This window comes from Quercus robur, chromosome 6, assembly GCF_932294415.1.
Source record: "Quercus robur chromosome 6, dhQueRobu3.1, whole genome shotgun sequence".
Lineage (NCBI taxonomy): Eukaryota > Viridiplantae > Streptophyta > Magnoliopsida > Fagales > Fagaceae > Quercus > Quercus robur.
In genome coordinates, this window is record NC_065539.1 from 26,637,047 (window position 1) to 26,652,882 (window position 15,836).

Genomic DNA, 15,836 nt, shown 5'->3' on the forward strand with positions numbered 1-15,836 from the left:
TCTATCAACTTCTATTAAAATATATATATATATTAAAAAAATTATGGAAAATATTTTCCAATCATTAATTTGAATTTTTTTAATTTCAAAATATTGAACAAAAAAAAAAAAAATGGACAATTACTTGCAATATTTAACAGAAGTTGATGGAAATGCTTTAATTGAATAAACTTGAAACTTAGAAGACTGAAATAAATTCTAATGAAATATAGATGATGAGTTTTGCATTTTAGCCAAGATGCAACGTGGCTCTTTGTACTTAGAGCTTGAGAATAACAAGTTGAGTTAAATGGAACACCATTCTTTCTTATGGGACACATAGCCATAGTACAATCGATCTTCACCATTATTGAAGTGCCAGGAGGACAACTTGCACTAACAGAAATTTTCAAGATTTATAAAAATGTTCTCCACTTCAAAAATAAATAGTTTAAAAATAGGACGAAACAAAAACAGGTTATGGGCCTTAAGATTTGCATATACATGATTCAATCGGCATTCAGTGAAAAGGATAACAAATTCACAATCCTAGATTTCAAACATTTGAAAACCACTGGTCAATAATAAATAAAGCTCTAAAAACTGAACCCAGACAAGAAGAAGATTATGGATTAATAAGCTAACTGAATGTCATCCCCATATGTTAATATAGCTAAAAAAATATGTAATATATGTACCTAAAGTATAAAACTACGCTATCACACAAAGCTAGCTTCCAATTACCAAAAACTCACCAGTATAACCTTCTCAAGAATCATTAACTGGGATGTCTCCATTTATATTATCACTACTACATCTTGTAACTCGGTATTTAAGATTCTAATTCATAGATGAGCAGCAGACAAATTGTACCCAATATGGTCTCCCCTTGACTTTCCTCTTTTCTCTCTTAATTTCTGAAGGATACCTTGCTGGAGAGTTCCATTCTTTTTTCGCCTGTGACTTGGCAGCCTCATTTGTAGGCGACTCAGGACCTAAAATAGTGTTAACTGTTGTGGCAAAAGCACCATTATCTTTTGGCACTGTTTCATCTTTCTGAATTGCAGGAGCTGGATTTTCTTTAGGTCTTGGTGACTTTGATTTGGTTTCAAGGGAAGCTTCACCCAGAAGGGTTTTTAAAGGAGTGTGTTGCTTTCCAGTGCTCCAGTTTGTTACCTTCGCAATAATCTCTTCATTCTTCTTTCTCCCCTGTGATTCATTCACAACATGAGTAAGAGAAGGAAACCACCCGGCCTGCAAAGATGCAGACTCCTGTTGCGAATTCTGTCCCATCTGGATCTCGGAAGCAGCTGCTTTTTGGTCAACCCCATCTCTAGATTCAACTAATGTCATAAAAGATGGTGCCTCAAACATATCTGATTTTTCAGAATGCTGTTGTTCCTCAGCGGCTTCTCTTGGCTTCTCCAAGTTGCCTTTCTCTGCTTTTGCTGATGCTTGGGAATCAGATGATGGCAAAGCTTCAGCATCAATAACCACTGCTGCATCTGATTGGGTAGAAAGCACTGTTCCATGCACCAAAACAAAAAAGAGAAAGCATGGACCCTTATCAAATTAAGGTATAATGGAAGAGAGGATGAGTAACATTACTGAAAGAGGAGGAAGGTTCTCAAACAACCTAAATAGATTTGTTCTAAATGTTTACTGATCCACCACAGGATACCCTAAGGAGATCATTCATTGAAGTTAAACAAGTTTGATTCATTACTTAATAAAATAAAAGTATTAAAAATGGTTGAATAAGTATAGACCATCCAAGACTTTCCATAGCTTTTTACAGAGTCTGTTCATGCGTCTATCCATATAAAATAATGAACAGAATCATCTCATCGTACTAATTTGATCTACATAAATGCAAGATCTATACATACTGCAAGCTCTATTATTGTCTTTAAGTCTGATTAATATGCAATGAGGCACATTTAAAGCATGCAGCAAATGGCACAACATGCTGTTATATCGTTACGCCACATAAAAAGTTCCTAATAGCCTGAATCTCATAGTGAGAATAATAAATATACCTGAAACAGACCCCCAATGGCCTTCCAAACTATCAGTTTGGCTAGAGGAATCAACTGAAACATCCATTGCAGATGCAGCAACCTGTTGCTTAACAAAGTTACTATCGCCTTCCAAAGACTCGGAAGTAATTCCAGAAGCACCCACACCAAACTCTCTTGCATGGTTTTCATCAACAGCAGCAGAACTTTGAAAAGAAGATTCACTGTCCAAATGAGAGGGATGTGACTCTTTTGTCATGTCATCTCCTGAGGTTTTATGTAATGAGTTGACATGTCCCCCATGGTATGACTCATTAGCAGTACTTCGTCCAATAGATTTTATTTCCACTTCATTGCCATTGATTTCATCTTTTTTTATGCCAGTATCTGAAAAACTGTTCTTGCCAACTCTGCTTAAATAAACTCCATCAAAATCCATGCATTCATGTTCTGGTAACTTTTTCACAGACCCATCCATTATGTTATCTGCAACCGTTTGTGATTCGTGAAGACTGCTGGCAGACTCAGAAAATAGTTTTGATTTCATTGAAAGATGCTCCTTAGATTCATCCTTGCTTTCAATTCCATCTACATCATACTTTTGAATTTTGCCCTTTTCACGATCACCAGCTTCATCACCTTCAGGTAATTTGATTGTTGGATAAACTGGGGATTCAAAGGGATTACCTATAGATTCAGAATTTTTTCCTGAGATTTTGGTATAGTTTTCCTCTGAAACAGATTTTCCAATGTTATCTCCAATCCCATCCAATTTCTCAGTCATAGCTTTCTCACAATTGCCAGCATCATCCCCACCAACTAGATTTGTTGCTTGGTTGATTACAGCATCAGATGATAATTCCATAGCATTTTCAGGAAAATTAACCTGTAACGCATCATCGCAAATATCATGAGTTTCTGGTACTTCATGAGACTGGACGGTATGGTTTTCCTCCATGTCAGTGATCACAGCTTCTGCAGGAACTTCTTTTTCATTAATTGTGAGCTTGACCTGGGACACATCAGCTTCCTCTTCAACAAGCACTTCATTAACCACAGCCACACTGCTCCCATTCGAATCACCACTGTCTTCCAAAACAAGAATAGCTGAAGAAGGGACCTCAGCTCCCTCGTTCAATTGCCTTGGTTGGAAACTGGAATATTGCTCCTTAGAAGCAGAACCATTAGCATCTTCCTTATCCATAATTGTTGCACATGAGTCCAGGCTTGCATATTCATGTAGTTTCACTCCTTTGTTGTCTTTAAAATCTTCAACCATGATTGCAGGAGGGTCTAATATTGATGTATCATCAGGCACAGAAAGGACATTCACATTTTCATTTTCATTTGTTTCTTCCTTTTTGTTGCAACTCTCACTTATATAGCCAGAATTGGCAGAGTGTATTCCTTCAGCAGCAATCACATTGATTTGAGAAGCATCAATAGAGGCATTCACATGATCAGAAGAATCATCACGCACAGGAAGGACATGTAGACTGTAATTCCCTTCTTCCTTTTTGCTGCCACTCTCAATTATGTCACCAGAACTGGCAAGATCTTTTACTGCATGTCCAGCATCCACCTTGAGCTGAAACGTATCAATAGCAGCATTAACATGATCAGCAGAATCAACTTCGGGAGTAAGATCATTTTGGCTCATCTTAGAACTGGACCCACCATCATGCTCTTCCCCTGTCTGGATAACTGTATCATCGGGCACAGGATCTGAAGTTTTTCCCTTTGTTACTTCTGACTTTGACACTAACTCAAATGATTTTCCAGCAAATCTACTGGGTGAGACCATAGAAGCCATTAGATTTCTATCTAACTTAGTTTCTTCAGTTCCCTTTGTGTCAGGCTCCTGCACAACAGAAGCCAAAGGGCATTTGATAACATCCTCACTAGCACTGATCTTCTCACTTTCTTGTGATGCATCTGTTAAAGTTTCAGGCTTGACGTTATTTGAATCGCTCGGTGAATTTTTCCCATCATAACTATGCATAACAGATTCTTCAGCTATACAATCTGAAAAAGAACTTGCTTTTGAACTGACGGTAAAGGTGGACACATGATCTTCAAACTCTGGTGAAGTCCTCAACTGATTAACTATACTTTCAGGATCTTCAGGATTCCCTGTTTGGCTGCTTTCACTGGAAAGACTTGGTGGCTCAATAATTTCTGTACATTTATATATAGCATAATCATTCTAAGAAACAATTTATAGAAAATAAAAGTCATTTTTAAGTTAAAAATCAAATACTAGATCCCAAAAGAAAAATAAAAGCCTAATAGAAGATTGATGGATACCCTGATTGGAAAAGAACAATGAGATTAAAAAAAAAATAAAGGTTGTGAGGTTTGCACATGTATGTTTTGCAGGTGTCACTCAAACAAAACAAAATGCATTCAAGCTACAAAATATATACAGAGTGATTAAAAAAAATTCACCAATGTAGTAAAACAATATTTTTGGAAGACCTAAGCTTCATCTTGTTCAGTAGGTCTGATTAAGGTTGACTGTCAACTCAGGAATGTAGATTCGTTCCCATGGTTCAATCCTTCCCAGTAAAATGCGGCATAGGATCCTCTCAATTTCAAGTTAAATGGAGAGATTCCATTTCATGGTTAAGAGATTATCTCCTGGATCTGACAGTGTACAGAGTTCCACATCAATGGATAGACCTTTAGATCTGAAATATTTAATCTAAACCATGATATGGACCAATTTCAAACAGAGTTTCCTAATACATCAACTCAAGGGGACAGACTACCTTACTAAATCTAGATTCCATACAACAGGAACAACTGTTACAGATGCTTACTAAGTTTCTAATTCCTTCCAGATATCAGATGCTTGTTTGAGTTCCTATTAACAAGTTCTACCACTTCCAGTAGTAAAAATAGTCTATATACTCTTTTTTTCTCCTCTTGTTATGGTGATTTATTTGCCAAGATGTATCAATTGAGGATCTTTTAAGAAATAGACCTCGTCATTTGGGGGTGGTTTTCAATTTCTAGCAATCCCTAAAACTCTCAAGATTCCCTCTACAGGACCACGGTTGATAGCCTCACTATACAAATTTGAGGAGATGCTGTATGGAGTATCATTTATAATTTTCCAGTCCCATTCATGCTAAAGCTGAACTAAGTTTTGGTTTTTTAATAACTTGTTTTGAAGGAAAATTTTGTTTTTCCTATATTGGCTGACAGAAATAAATACGTTAAGAATAGTTTTGGTATGTCATATAACATTATTTAGGGTCCATTTGTGATCCGCTTATTTTGCTGAAACTGAAAACTTTTTACTGTAAGTACTGTAGATAAAGGTAAAAGTTAACTGAAATAGTATAGTAGGACTCATGAATAGTATCAAAAAGTGCAGTGGGGCCTATAAATAGTAATAAAAATAAACTAAATGGTAAAATAAGTTGACAAAAAAAATTTTTGCCGCATATACACTTAGAGACATTTTTTTTTAACACAAACTTATAACCGTAGAAATCCTTTATCCAAAAATTTCAGCCCTCATAGTGGTTGGCCTTGCTAGTAAGTTAAATGATTGAGACAAAGAAAACAAATGAAGAATTTTATGCCAACATTTGAGTTTTTATGGTCCGTTTGGATGGAGGGGGAGTAGAGTAAAGTAGAGTAGATTTAGCCTAAAATTAACTTATCTTTAGCTAACTCTACTCTACTCACCTCCACTCTCCCTCCTTCCCCCTTCCATCCAAACGGGCTTTAAGTTCAAGTAAGTACATAGCTCTAGAAAAATCTTACAGATCTACCCTTGCAGAGTTAAAATACCAAGCTATTAACATATCCTTGTAACCATAAGTAAATGTCTCAACTACTCTAGCACATATATGTCAACCATTATTTGCAATGCAGAAAAAACAGCTAATATCAATAAATACTTAGGCCCACTACAAGCTTACCAGCAATGCCACCATCCTTAAATGATTTGTTGATACTTGGATCATCCTTAGCAACCTTTTCCGCATTAGTTGCTGGTTCTTGAGCATTCTTTAATGGTTCTTCAACCCTTGACTTAGTTCCACTATCTGAAAATTCGGCAACCGCATCTGAAAACACTTCATCTTCTGATATATTCGATCTTGCCCCAATTCCACCAATATCCTTCGCAATGTTACTTGGCTCGACAACTTTTGGACCTTACACACCCAAATTCACCCACAAGAACACGCCAATTCAAGATATAAAACCTTCCATTTTTCTTATTAGGAAATGAAGAAAAATTAGAGCAACTATTTGTCTAATTAGACACCAATTGAATATTTATTTAATTTTAGTATTAGACAATTAGTGCCAAGCATCAATTATTTCTTTCCCTTATATTTTATGAATAACCAAACACAGCACACCAAAGTACTAAACAGAAATAGAAAGTATATATATAAAGCAATAATAGTTCTCACCAGGGGGTTTGTGACCATCATCAGAGTGCTCATCATCAGAAACATTCAAATGGGTGTTCCCCTCAGAGTCAACCAGCTTGTAACCTTCAATAGTTCCACAAATCCTCTTGTGTGCACGTCTGAGTTTGGCACTTGGGTGTGGATTTGGAAAGGGCCATCCACATTTGCGACAAACATGGACTCCATGGCCCTCGAGCCCTGCAAAATCAACAAAATTGACCACCATTAAAAATAAATAAAAATAATAATAATAATAAAAAGAAACTTTTTTCCACACACAAAAAAAAAAAAAAAAAAAAAAAAAAAAAAAAAAAAACCAAACCCATAAAAGACTCTCCATACAAAATGAAGTACTGGAAGAAAACCAAAAAAGAAACTATCCAAGATTCATATACCATATACACACATATACGTAGAGAAAAATGAAAACATGAGAGTAGAAACAAAAAAAAAAAAAAAAAAAAAAAAAAAACCCATAAGAAGATACATAAAGAATCAAACAAAACCTGGCGTGTGAAGCTTAATGTGATCTTGGTGATCCATCTCAAAGAAAGAAGAGAGGAGAAGCTTGTGTGTGAGAGAGAGAGAGAGAGAGCGCAAAGAAAGGGTTTTTACAAAACTAAAAACCACAGGAGACTGACTGCTAGTGATAAAAGTCTTTTTCTTAAGTGGGTCCGGAGACTGGTACGTACTACTGTCTATCTCTTTGAGAGACTGAATAACCCGTATCCCATGTGCGCATGATGATATGCATGACTCACACTATCAATGCCAAACCTCATACTACTTACTCCCAACCAAATATTTACCATTTGCTATTACTAATTATTACACTTTTTACCCACTCCATTTCACAATTATTTTATACAGTATATAGACTATAAAGATTTGTCATTTTCATATATAACGCTATTTTTCCTATGCAGCTCATAGTGAGTCCAAAAACAGTGGCCGCTTTATAAATTCGTTTTAGGATGGTCACTGAAAATTTTAAATTATATAAAATTTAATAAAGAGACAATTTGGATATATTAAATTTATAAAAAAAACACGTAAATACATAAAATATTACATTTTTTTGTACAAGAAAAAAAAAAGACTAATACGAGATAAATTGAAAATTGAAAATGCTGATATGAGAATAATAAAGTGACCACAGCAACTTCATAACAAATCTTATGCAACAAACTGTTATTGGTGGGTAAAACATGTTAATATTGAGCCCAAATTAGAATTAGTAACAACTTACCACATAAGATTTATTGCAAAAATATTGTGGATGTAGCATTATTATTGTTTTTGTTGAATTCAAATTCTTGTAATTCTCAAGTCATGTTGTTTAACATTTTTATTAAGGTGGCCAAAATAAGTTAATATAGTATAATTTTTTTTTTTTTTTTTTTGTAAGTATATATCTGTGAGCCAAAAACTAACAGCCCAAATTATGGTGCTATATCATGATCCAGTACAATTAATTTATAGAGGTAGGTTATCGAGGTCTACCTTTCAAACTTAGTTGAGTATGTTAGATGGTTAAGAAAAGGGTATGCGGTCTATGAAAGTCTTCCAAATGAAAGAAAGAAGGAAAAAAACAGGAGAAGATAGGTACAACTGCTTCCTCGGGATGGTCTGAGGATGCCTCTAAAAGTCTGATTATAATTCTTTTATGGTTACAAAGTTCTTGATTACACTTGATCTCTCCTTTCTTTCTTTCTTTTTTATCCCCCTTTTCTAAAGGAGACTATTTCCCTTATATAGCAACCTGGAATGTATCTCAGCCTTCCACTTGGATAGACATTATTTCTCATTTGGATGTTTGTCCCATCAAGGCCTATCTGGAGGTAGTGGAATGTGTTGTTAGTTGTGAAGGCACTGTTCAGGAGTTATTCTGCCATTAATGCGGCCAGCTGAGTTGGTGCAGTGCATTGAATGCGGAGGTGATGGGCATTTTATCTGGAAACTTCCCCTCTTCTTTGCTTACACATCTCCACTTCTTTCCTTGGTCACAACCTCCTGGCCCAAGTAGCTTATCTATAGTCCTCCAAGGAGCATTTGCTCCTTAGACTCCTCAAGCTAACCGTTTCCTCAGCTTCCATATTGAGGCTCTTATCATTGTGTTGGGTCAAGGCTAGTAAGAAGCTGGGCCCATCTTCTCTTCGGGTCGAGCCCGCCTAGTAATATTTCTCATCTAAGCCTCAACCCTCACAATATATATACTTTTATTTTTCAAGTCAAGATGGTCACTAAATAGATTTATTTAAACTAATTATTTATATTTTTTTTGCTAAGTATAAAAAAAATAAAAAATTTTGGCAAGTGAGGGTGGTCCTATGACCACCCTCACATACAAGTGGAGCCACCATTGCCCAAAAGGGTGTGGTCCTATAAATTTTTTTTTTTTTTATTATTTAAGCTCTTAGCTAGTCTCTCTCTTTCTTTTTTTTTTTTTTTTTATCTATCTACTATTTTTTTGGCTTTTTTATTAGGTAAAACATTGAAAGTTCAAAAACGTGTACAAAAACACTTTTGAACGTTTAGACCCCCAAAAACCAATTTAATCAACACAAGCAATATGTTAAACAACTAGTGTGCGGAAACTTAACATATGCTATAACATGGAATTGATTAAACAACTATCTAAGCCACAACAAAATAAACCACAGCAAATAATGTAAAGGCAGAGATAGAGAGGAAGGAAGATGCAAACACAGCGATAACACCAGATATGTTATCGAAGAGGAAACCGAAGACCTCGGCGAAAAACCTCTCCGCCGCCCTCCAAGCGGTAATCAATCCACTAGAAAATACAGTTGGGATACAAGGACAGCAATAGACCCTCCAAGCCTAATCTACCCAATGCACCTAAGCCCTCCAAGCTTCTTGCTCCAACGAGGTTGCGCCGAACCTTTTTCTTTTCTAGCTTCCCGGATTCCGCTACTTCACCGTAGCATCAACCAATGAATATTGGCTCCTTCCTAACTGCTTCCCAGAACTCCAAACGTCTGTCTCACAGAGATGATAATGGTGAGAACCAGGTTTGGTATAAAGGCCTCTCAAGGATTTGACAATGGAGAGGAAGAGAGTGAGGGAATTTGATGAGACTCTAAGGTAGAGATTGTGGGTGAAACAATCTGGTTTTTCTTTAGGGTTTCTCTCTCAAAATTCTCTCTGGAAGCTCTCTTTCAATCGTGGGTTAAAAGGGTATTTATACTAGAGTAAAGAGGAATGTGAAACGTCAGGTTTTTCCAAAACAGGGGTGGCTCGCGGCTTGACCTCGCGGCTTAACTAAGTCGCGAGTTCCAGTCGCGAGTTAACCGTATGGCCAGTTGTCCTGTTTTGTCCTGTAGTGCTCCAGCTAGCATGACTGTTCATCTTCCAGCATGCTTAGCACGTGTGCATCTTCTGGCGGGTTGAAGCCGCGAGTCCACCCGCGAGTCCCAGCCGCGACACTCTGTTTTCTTGCACACTCTTGAGCAATCTTCACTCTATCTCACTCACTACCCTTACATCAATCCCACCTAAATACAGGGTTTCTAAATGCTGAATTACAAGCAAATTTGGCACGGAATAAAGCCAATTAGATGGTTGAATAAATTCAACCTTACAATCTCCCCCTTTGGCTATTCCGTGACAAAACCCTAAAACAGACTCTAGACTTAACATGTGAGTTGGGAACAGTTGAACAAAACTTACTCACACCTAACTCTAGAAGCTGTGAAGCACTTGAATCATATGAACATAAACTCCTGAAACACAACAATACACCATGATCATTGTAGGCAGAAAATTATAAATGCATATGAAACAGGCAGAATGAGATTAAGCAAAGATGGAGTTAATAAACAAACCATGGCTTGATCAACCAAGTGAACACCACAAGGTAGTGATCACAGTGCTCATTCACACTTGGAATGAACACAAGGACATACAAGTTAACAAGCACAAGGCAAGACACTTGTATGCTCAACACTCAACCAATGCATAGCACACAAGGCATATGCATCTAGGAACAATCCTACAAGGGCACAAGAGTGACAGTACATAGACCAAAATGCAGAACATTTAGATTAAGTACTGATTTCAACATAGCATAAAGGCTGCACTTAAGCATGGTACATACCATAAAGCCTACAAACTATGCATAAAACATTAACCCTAAAAGCTTACAAAAGCACATGGGTACAAACCACAAAATACTGAATATAAACTTAAACAATATAAACTAAAAGTGCTTAAAGTTTCTTCCCTTCAAAGTGATGAGAGGTTGTGATGCACTTGGAACATATATACTTGTAACCTGAAACACTTGCACAAAACACATTAGACCTTCAAGGTAAAGCAAGTAATGAAAGGATAAGTATAATGTAACAAGTAAATTGCGATCAAGTAAACAAGATGTGAAACATGTGAGCAACTTGATCAAACACCAAAACAGTCATATAGAAATGACTACAATGATCACATAGCAAAGCAATTGATCATCCGAACATGCATTCAAAGAAGCACAATAGCATAAGGAAGTATGCATGTCCAAAACAAAAACATGATGCGAAGAGAATCACAAAACATAACTCAAAGCACCATAAAGCCTGTGCTTGTTCAAAACAAAGTTTTCTTATTATCTCAATGTCTTCTCCCCCTTGGTATATGCATCTCCCCTATGGAATATCTCTCCCCCTACAAATGTGCATGAGAAATAGAATTTCTCCCCCTAAGGATGTGCACAAGAGTCATATAGAAATGACAAAACACTCCGACATACTCATTAGAGTATACTCTCCCCCTTTTTGTCAGGAATAGACAAAGGGTCAAGGAGAAACAAGGGCAAGAGATGAAGGTACGAACAATGCCAATGATGCATGAGGGGAAAAATGAAAAAAAATTTTGAAAACAACTTTGAAAATAACCCTCAATATGCAAAACACGCGATTTTCGCGACTGAGTTAAGTCGCCAGGGCAAGCCGCCAAAACGCTCAAAGACAAAATTTTGAAAAATTTTCTAAGTGTTTTTCGCGACTGGAGGGTCTACCCGCGAGGGAGTCGCGAGCTGAGCCGCCAAAATCTCTGAGTAACCCTCGCGACTGGACCTTCCACTCGCGAACAAGTTGCCAAAAATGACCCGCGAAGACGCGACTGAGTCTCGCGACTTGACTTACCCGCGACTGAGTCGCCAAAACAGAGCAAAACTGGGTTTCTTGAAAAATTTCAGATTTTTTTTTTTTAACAAAATACTTTCCAAAAACACATAAAACACTCAAAAATCTTTTTGCGCTTGAATTAACAAAGATTGAGCATGTGAAAACACATTTCATCAAGTACAATCACACAAATGAATATGGCATTTATTGAACATAAACTTGTGTGTTGTGTGTGGATATCAACAATGAAATAGTCCTTAGTCTAATGAAAAGCTTCAATGATCAATTCAACCAAGACATACACAATTAGCACTAGATCAAGTGATCCATCTCAATTATAGAAATATGTATATATGACCTCCCACAAAACTTGATAACATATCTTGGAGCTTTACATTTGACTCCATAACATTTGATCATTTTGATCTCTTGAGACAATCGCCTCTCATTGTGAGAGTGATATTTGATATTTCACTTTAATGAACAAGCCTTTGGCTTTTTGAATAAACATTCTCTTTAATATAAGGTCGCTTATCCTTTTTCCTAGTCGAATACTAGAATGTGCGACAGGCTTTTGCAGCTCAATATCTCTTTTCATTTGGAGATTTACATTTGGTGAGCTCTTCTTAGCAAAAACAAAAATAAAGAGTGGGAAGATATATAGACACAAGTCTATGCAAGTTTCAAGATCAACATAACCATTCACTAATCATTCATGACAAGTTTGAAGATCTATTTACAACAATCACATAGATTTCAAGATTTCTTCCACAGTGATATGAGTGCAAAGAAACAAGTAATGCTCGAAAATGCACAAAGCCATTAGCACAAAGGTACAAGGCAAAATAAGTTTTGAGACAAAACTCAACAACGTCGATCAAGCTTTTTGATTTTCTACTTTTTATGTGGTTTTGGATTTTTACACACACAAACCAAAGACATAAAAGTAAGATCAAAACAAAAACAAAACAATGCATATAAAGATATGCATGATGCACAAATGCATGACAATGAAGCATCTAATGCATGAAGGGTCCTACAAAGATCGAAAGAATTAGATCAAGGACCAAAGGAGCAAAAGCTCAACCATAGGAACCCTTCCTCATCCAAACAGAACAATTGTTTGGAATGAGTGTCTCATGAGAAGTGAGACGAGGGTTGGAAGAATGAGAACCGGAGATGCACATAGACAAGGAGTTAAGAGCATTAAACACTTTCTTTAACAACATGCTATTATCACTCAAATCCGGTTTATCCTTTTTAGCACAACTTCCAAGAAGCTCAAGTTTTTCTTTTCTTTTGATTCTTTTAAAAGCATGAAACTTAGAGCATTGAGGTCTTAGATGACCAAAGGCACCGCAATGGTGACACACAATGTGTTTAGGTCCACTAGGCCTTTTGGGAAGGGATCTAGCAATATGGTTTTGTTCCCTCTTCAACTTATGACATTGAGGTCTTATATGACCAATCACACCACAATGGTGGCAAGTTGGAACAAACTTAGATCCATCCAAAGCCTTAGGTTGAGACCTAAACAGAGGCTTTGACTTAACAGCCTTTCTCTCCACCTTTTGATTTCTTTTATGTGGAGGAATGTACACCGATTTGTCCTTTAAGGTAGAACACACACTAGGCACAAAATCGGGTATCACAACATGATTGCAACAAATATTTTCATCCTTTTTAACAATAGGTTCAGCAATCAAACACTTGGCATGCATCTTAAGAGATTCATTTTCACATTTAAGATCATCAACAAGTTTGTTAGACAAAACAAGTTTAGCATCCAAGTCCATATTCAAACATTCAAACTCTTTCAGCTTTTCAAGAGAAATTTCAGCAAGTTTTTTATATTTCTCAACTAATTTGTTGGATTCATTGAGCTTAGCAATCAAATCATCCTTTTCACAAAATAACTTGCTCAAATTATTTTGAAACTTCTTAGCATTTTTCTTCAAGAGTTTGTCAACAACACCCATGGATTCAATTAACATGTCATCACAATTATGAGGATTAGCACTCATAGAGGCATTTTCACAAACACATGGCATGTTACAATCAACAATATCCATAGAAGCATACAAAGCATTATCCATGGCAAAACACACAAGGGGTCAAGGATCACACTTAGGTAATAAAACCAAAACAAGTGTACCCGCTCTGATACCAATTGAAAGTTCAAAAACGTGTACAAAAACACTTTTGAACGTTTAGACCCCCAAAAACCAATTTAATCAACACAAGCAATATGTTAAACAACTAGTGTGCGGAAACTTAACATATGCTATAACATGGAATTGATTAAACAACTATCTAAGCCACAACAAAATAAACCACAGCAAATAATGTAAAGGCAGAGATAGAGAGGAAGGAAGATGCAAACACAGCGATAACACCAGATATGTTATCGAAGGGAAACCGAAGACCTCGGCGAAAAACCTCTCCGCCGCCCTCCAAGCGGTAATCAATCCACTAGAAAATACAGTTGGGATACAAGGACAGCAATAGACCCTCCAAGCCTAATCTACCCAATGCACCTAAGCCCTCCAAGCTTCTTGCTCCAACGAGGTTGCGCCGAACCTTTTTCTTTTCTAGCTTCCCGGATTCCGCTACTTCACCGTAGCATCAACCAATGAATATTGGCTCCTTCCTAACTGCTTCCCAGAACTCCAAACGTCTGTCTCACAGAGATGATAATGGTGAGAACCAGGTTTGGTATAAAGGCCTCTCAAGGATTTGACAATGGAGAGGAAGAGAGTGAGGGAATTTGATGAGACTCTAAGGTAGAGATTGTGGGTGAAACAATCTGGTTTTTCTTTAGGGTTTCTCTCTCAAAATTCTCTCTGGAAGCTCTCTTTCAATCGTGGGTTAAAAGGGTATTTATACTGGAGTAAAGAGGAATGTGAAACGTCAGGTTTTTCCAAAACAGGGGTGGCTCGCGGCTTGACCTTGCGGCTTAACTAAGTCGCGAGTTCCAGTCGCGAGTTAACCGTATGGCCAGTTGTCCTGTTTTGTCCTGTAGTGCTCCAGCTAGCATGACTGTTCATCTTCCAGCATGCTTAGCACGTGTGCATCTTCTGGCGGGTTGAAGCTGCGAGTCCAGCCGCGAGTCCACCCGCGAGTCCCAGCCGCGACACTCTGTTTTCTTGCACACTCTTGAGCAATCTTCACTCTATCTCACTCACTACCCTTACATCAATCCCACCTAAATACAGGGTTTCTAAATGCTGAATTACAAGCAAATTTGGCACGGAATAAAGCCAATTAGATGGTTGAATAAATTCAACCTTACAATTTTTAAGATATTTTTATTAGAAACATCCAACATATGCCAATCAGTTAAACTATAAGACTCTTGACAAAAAATTATAATTATATATATATATATATATATAATATTAAGATCATGAGATTAATGTTCAAAAATTATTAAGAATATAGTTTTAAAAATCCAAATGGTTAAGTGTAGGTTTACATAAAAAACGAAATGTACTCTTTAGGGAAAAATGCAGTTAACATTTTCTATCTTATGACACTCTACACATAAACATATTTTGTTTGTAATTGTTTGTGACACAACTCCATTGCCCTTTTTTTTTCTTGGCAAAGTGCTTTCCATTGCATGCGGATGAAAAAAAAATAAGGGGGAGAAAGGAGTGGGGGGCCTTTGGGATTGCACTTTTTTCCCTCTTTTTTTACCAAAAAAACAAAGTTATATCGAAGTTTCCAACATATTAGCCAATCAAACACCGATAATTTTGGCAACTTCTAAGATTTTTGAATTCCTACCTTAAATTCTTACCAATCAAACACAATCTTGTACATTTATACTTTTACAAGACATATTTTTTATGGTAAATAAATCAAGAAAATAATTAAGTTAGCCCAAACACAAAGTAGGATAACAAGTTGTTTTGGCACAAAATTTGGGGACTTCACATCCCAAACAAGATCAAGACTTTCGCTTGGAAGGCATGTCGAAACATCCTCCCTACAAAGGCAAATCTTTGTCTATGACATGTTATTGATGAAGTCATTTGTGAAGCTTGTGGCTTAGCAAGCGAGACTACGAGTCACCTATTTTGGGACTGTAACAAAGCAAAAGAAACCTGGGAATTGTCCGGTATCCCTTTTGACAGAAATGGTTAGCTATATAGGGAGTTTGTGGACCTCATCTGGAATCCCATCTTTGTCCAACATATCGGCCTTGACTTGCTTGAGCTCACACTCACAATTGCATGGTGCATGTGGTAGAACAAAGCCAG

The 15,836-nt window shown here is 36.8% G+C and overlaps 1 protein-coding gene across 1 annotated transcript; it reads right to left on the reverse strand.

Annotated features, from left to right (window-relative positions):
• Positions 1-583: 583 nt before the first annotated feature.
• Positions 584-7,112, reverse strand: LOC126733409 (uncharacterized). Its single transcript, XM_050436712.1, has 5 exons — positions 6,940-7,112; positions 6,434-6,631; positions 5,933-6,169; positions 2,019-4,175; positions 584-1,502 (listed from the first exon to the last, which is right to left on the reverse strand). Exons 1-5 carry the CDS (start codon positions 6,974-6,976, stop codon positions 820-822), a joined length of 3,312 nt encoding a protein of 1,103 aa, XP_050292669.1. The 5' UTR covers positions 6,977-7,112; the 3' UTR covers positions 584-819.
• Between the last annotated feature and the right edge of the window lie 8,724 nt (positions 7,113-15,836).

What these genes read in the sequence shown, in the direction of transcription:
- LOC126733409 (XM_050436712.1), bottom strand. Translation starts at nt 6,976, where the DNA reads ATGGATCACCAAGATCACATTAAGCTTCACACGCCAG. An exon ending in CATTAAGCTTCACACGCCAG is followed by an intron (nt 6,632 to 6,939) that starts GTTTTGTTTGAT and finishes TTGATTTTGCAG; the next exon opens with GGCTCGAGGGCCATGGAGTC. An exon ending in CCATTGGGGGTCTGTTTCAG is followed by an intron (nt 1,503 to 2,018) that starts GTATATTTATTA and finishes TGCATGGAACAG; the next exon opens with TGCTTTCTACCCAATCAGAT.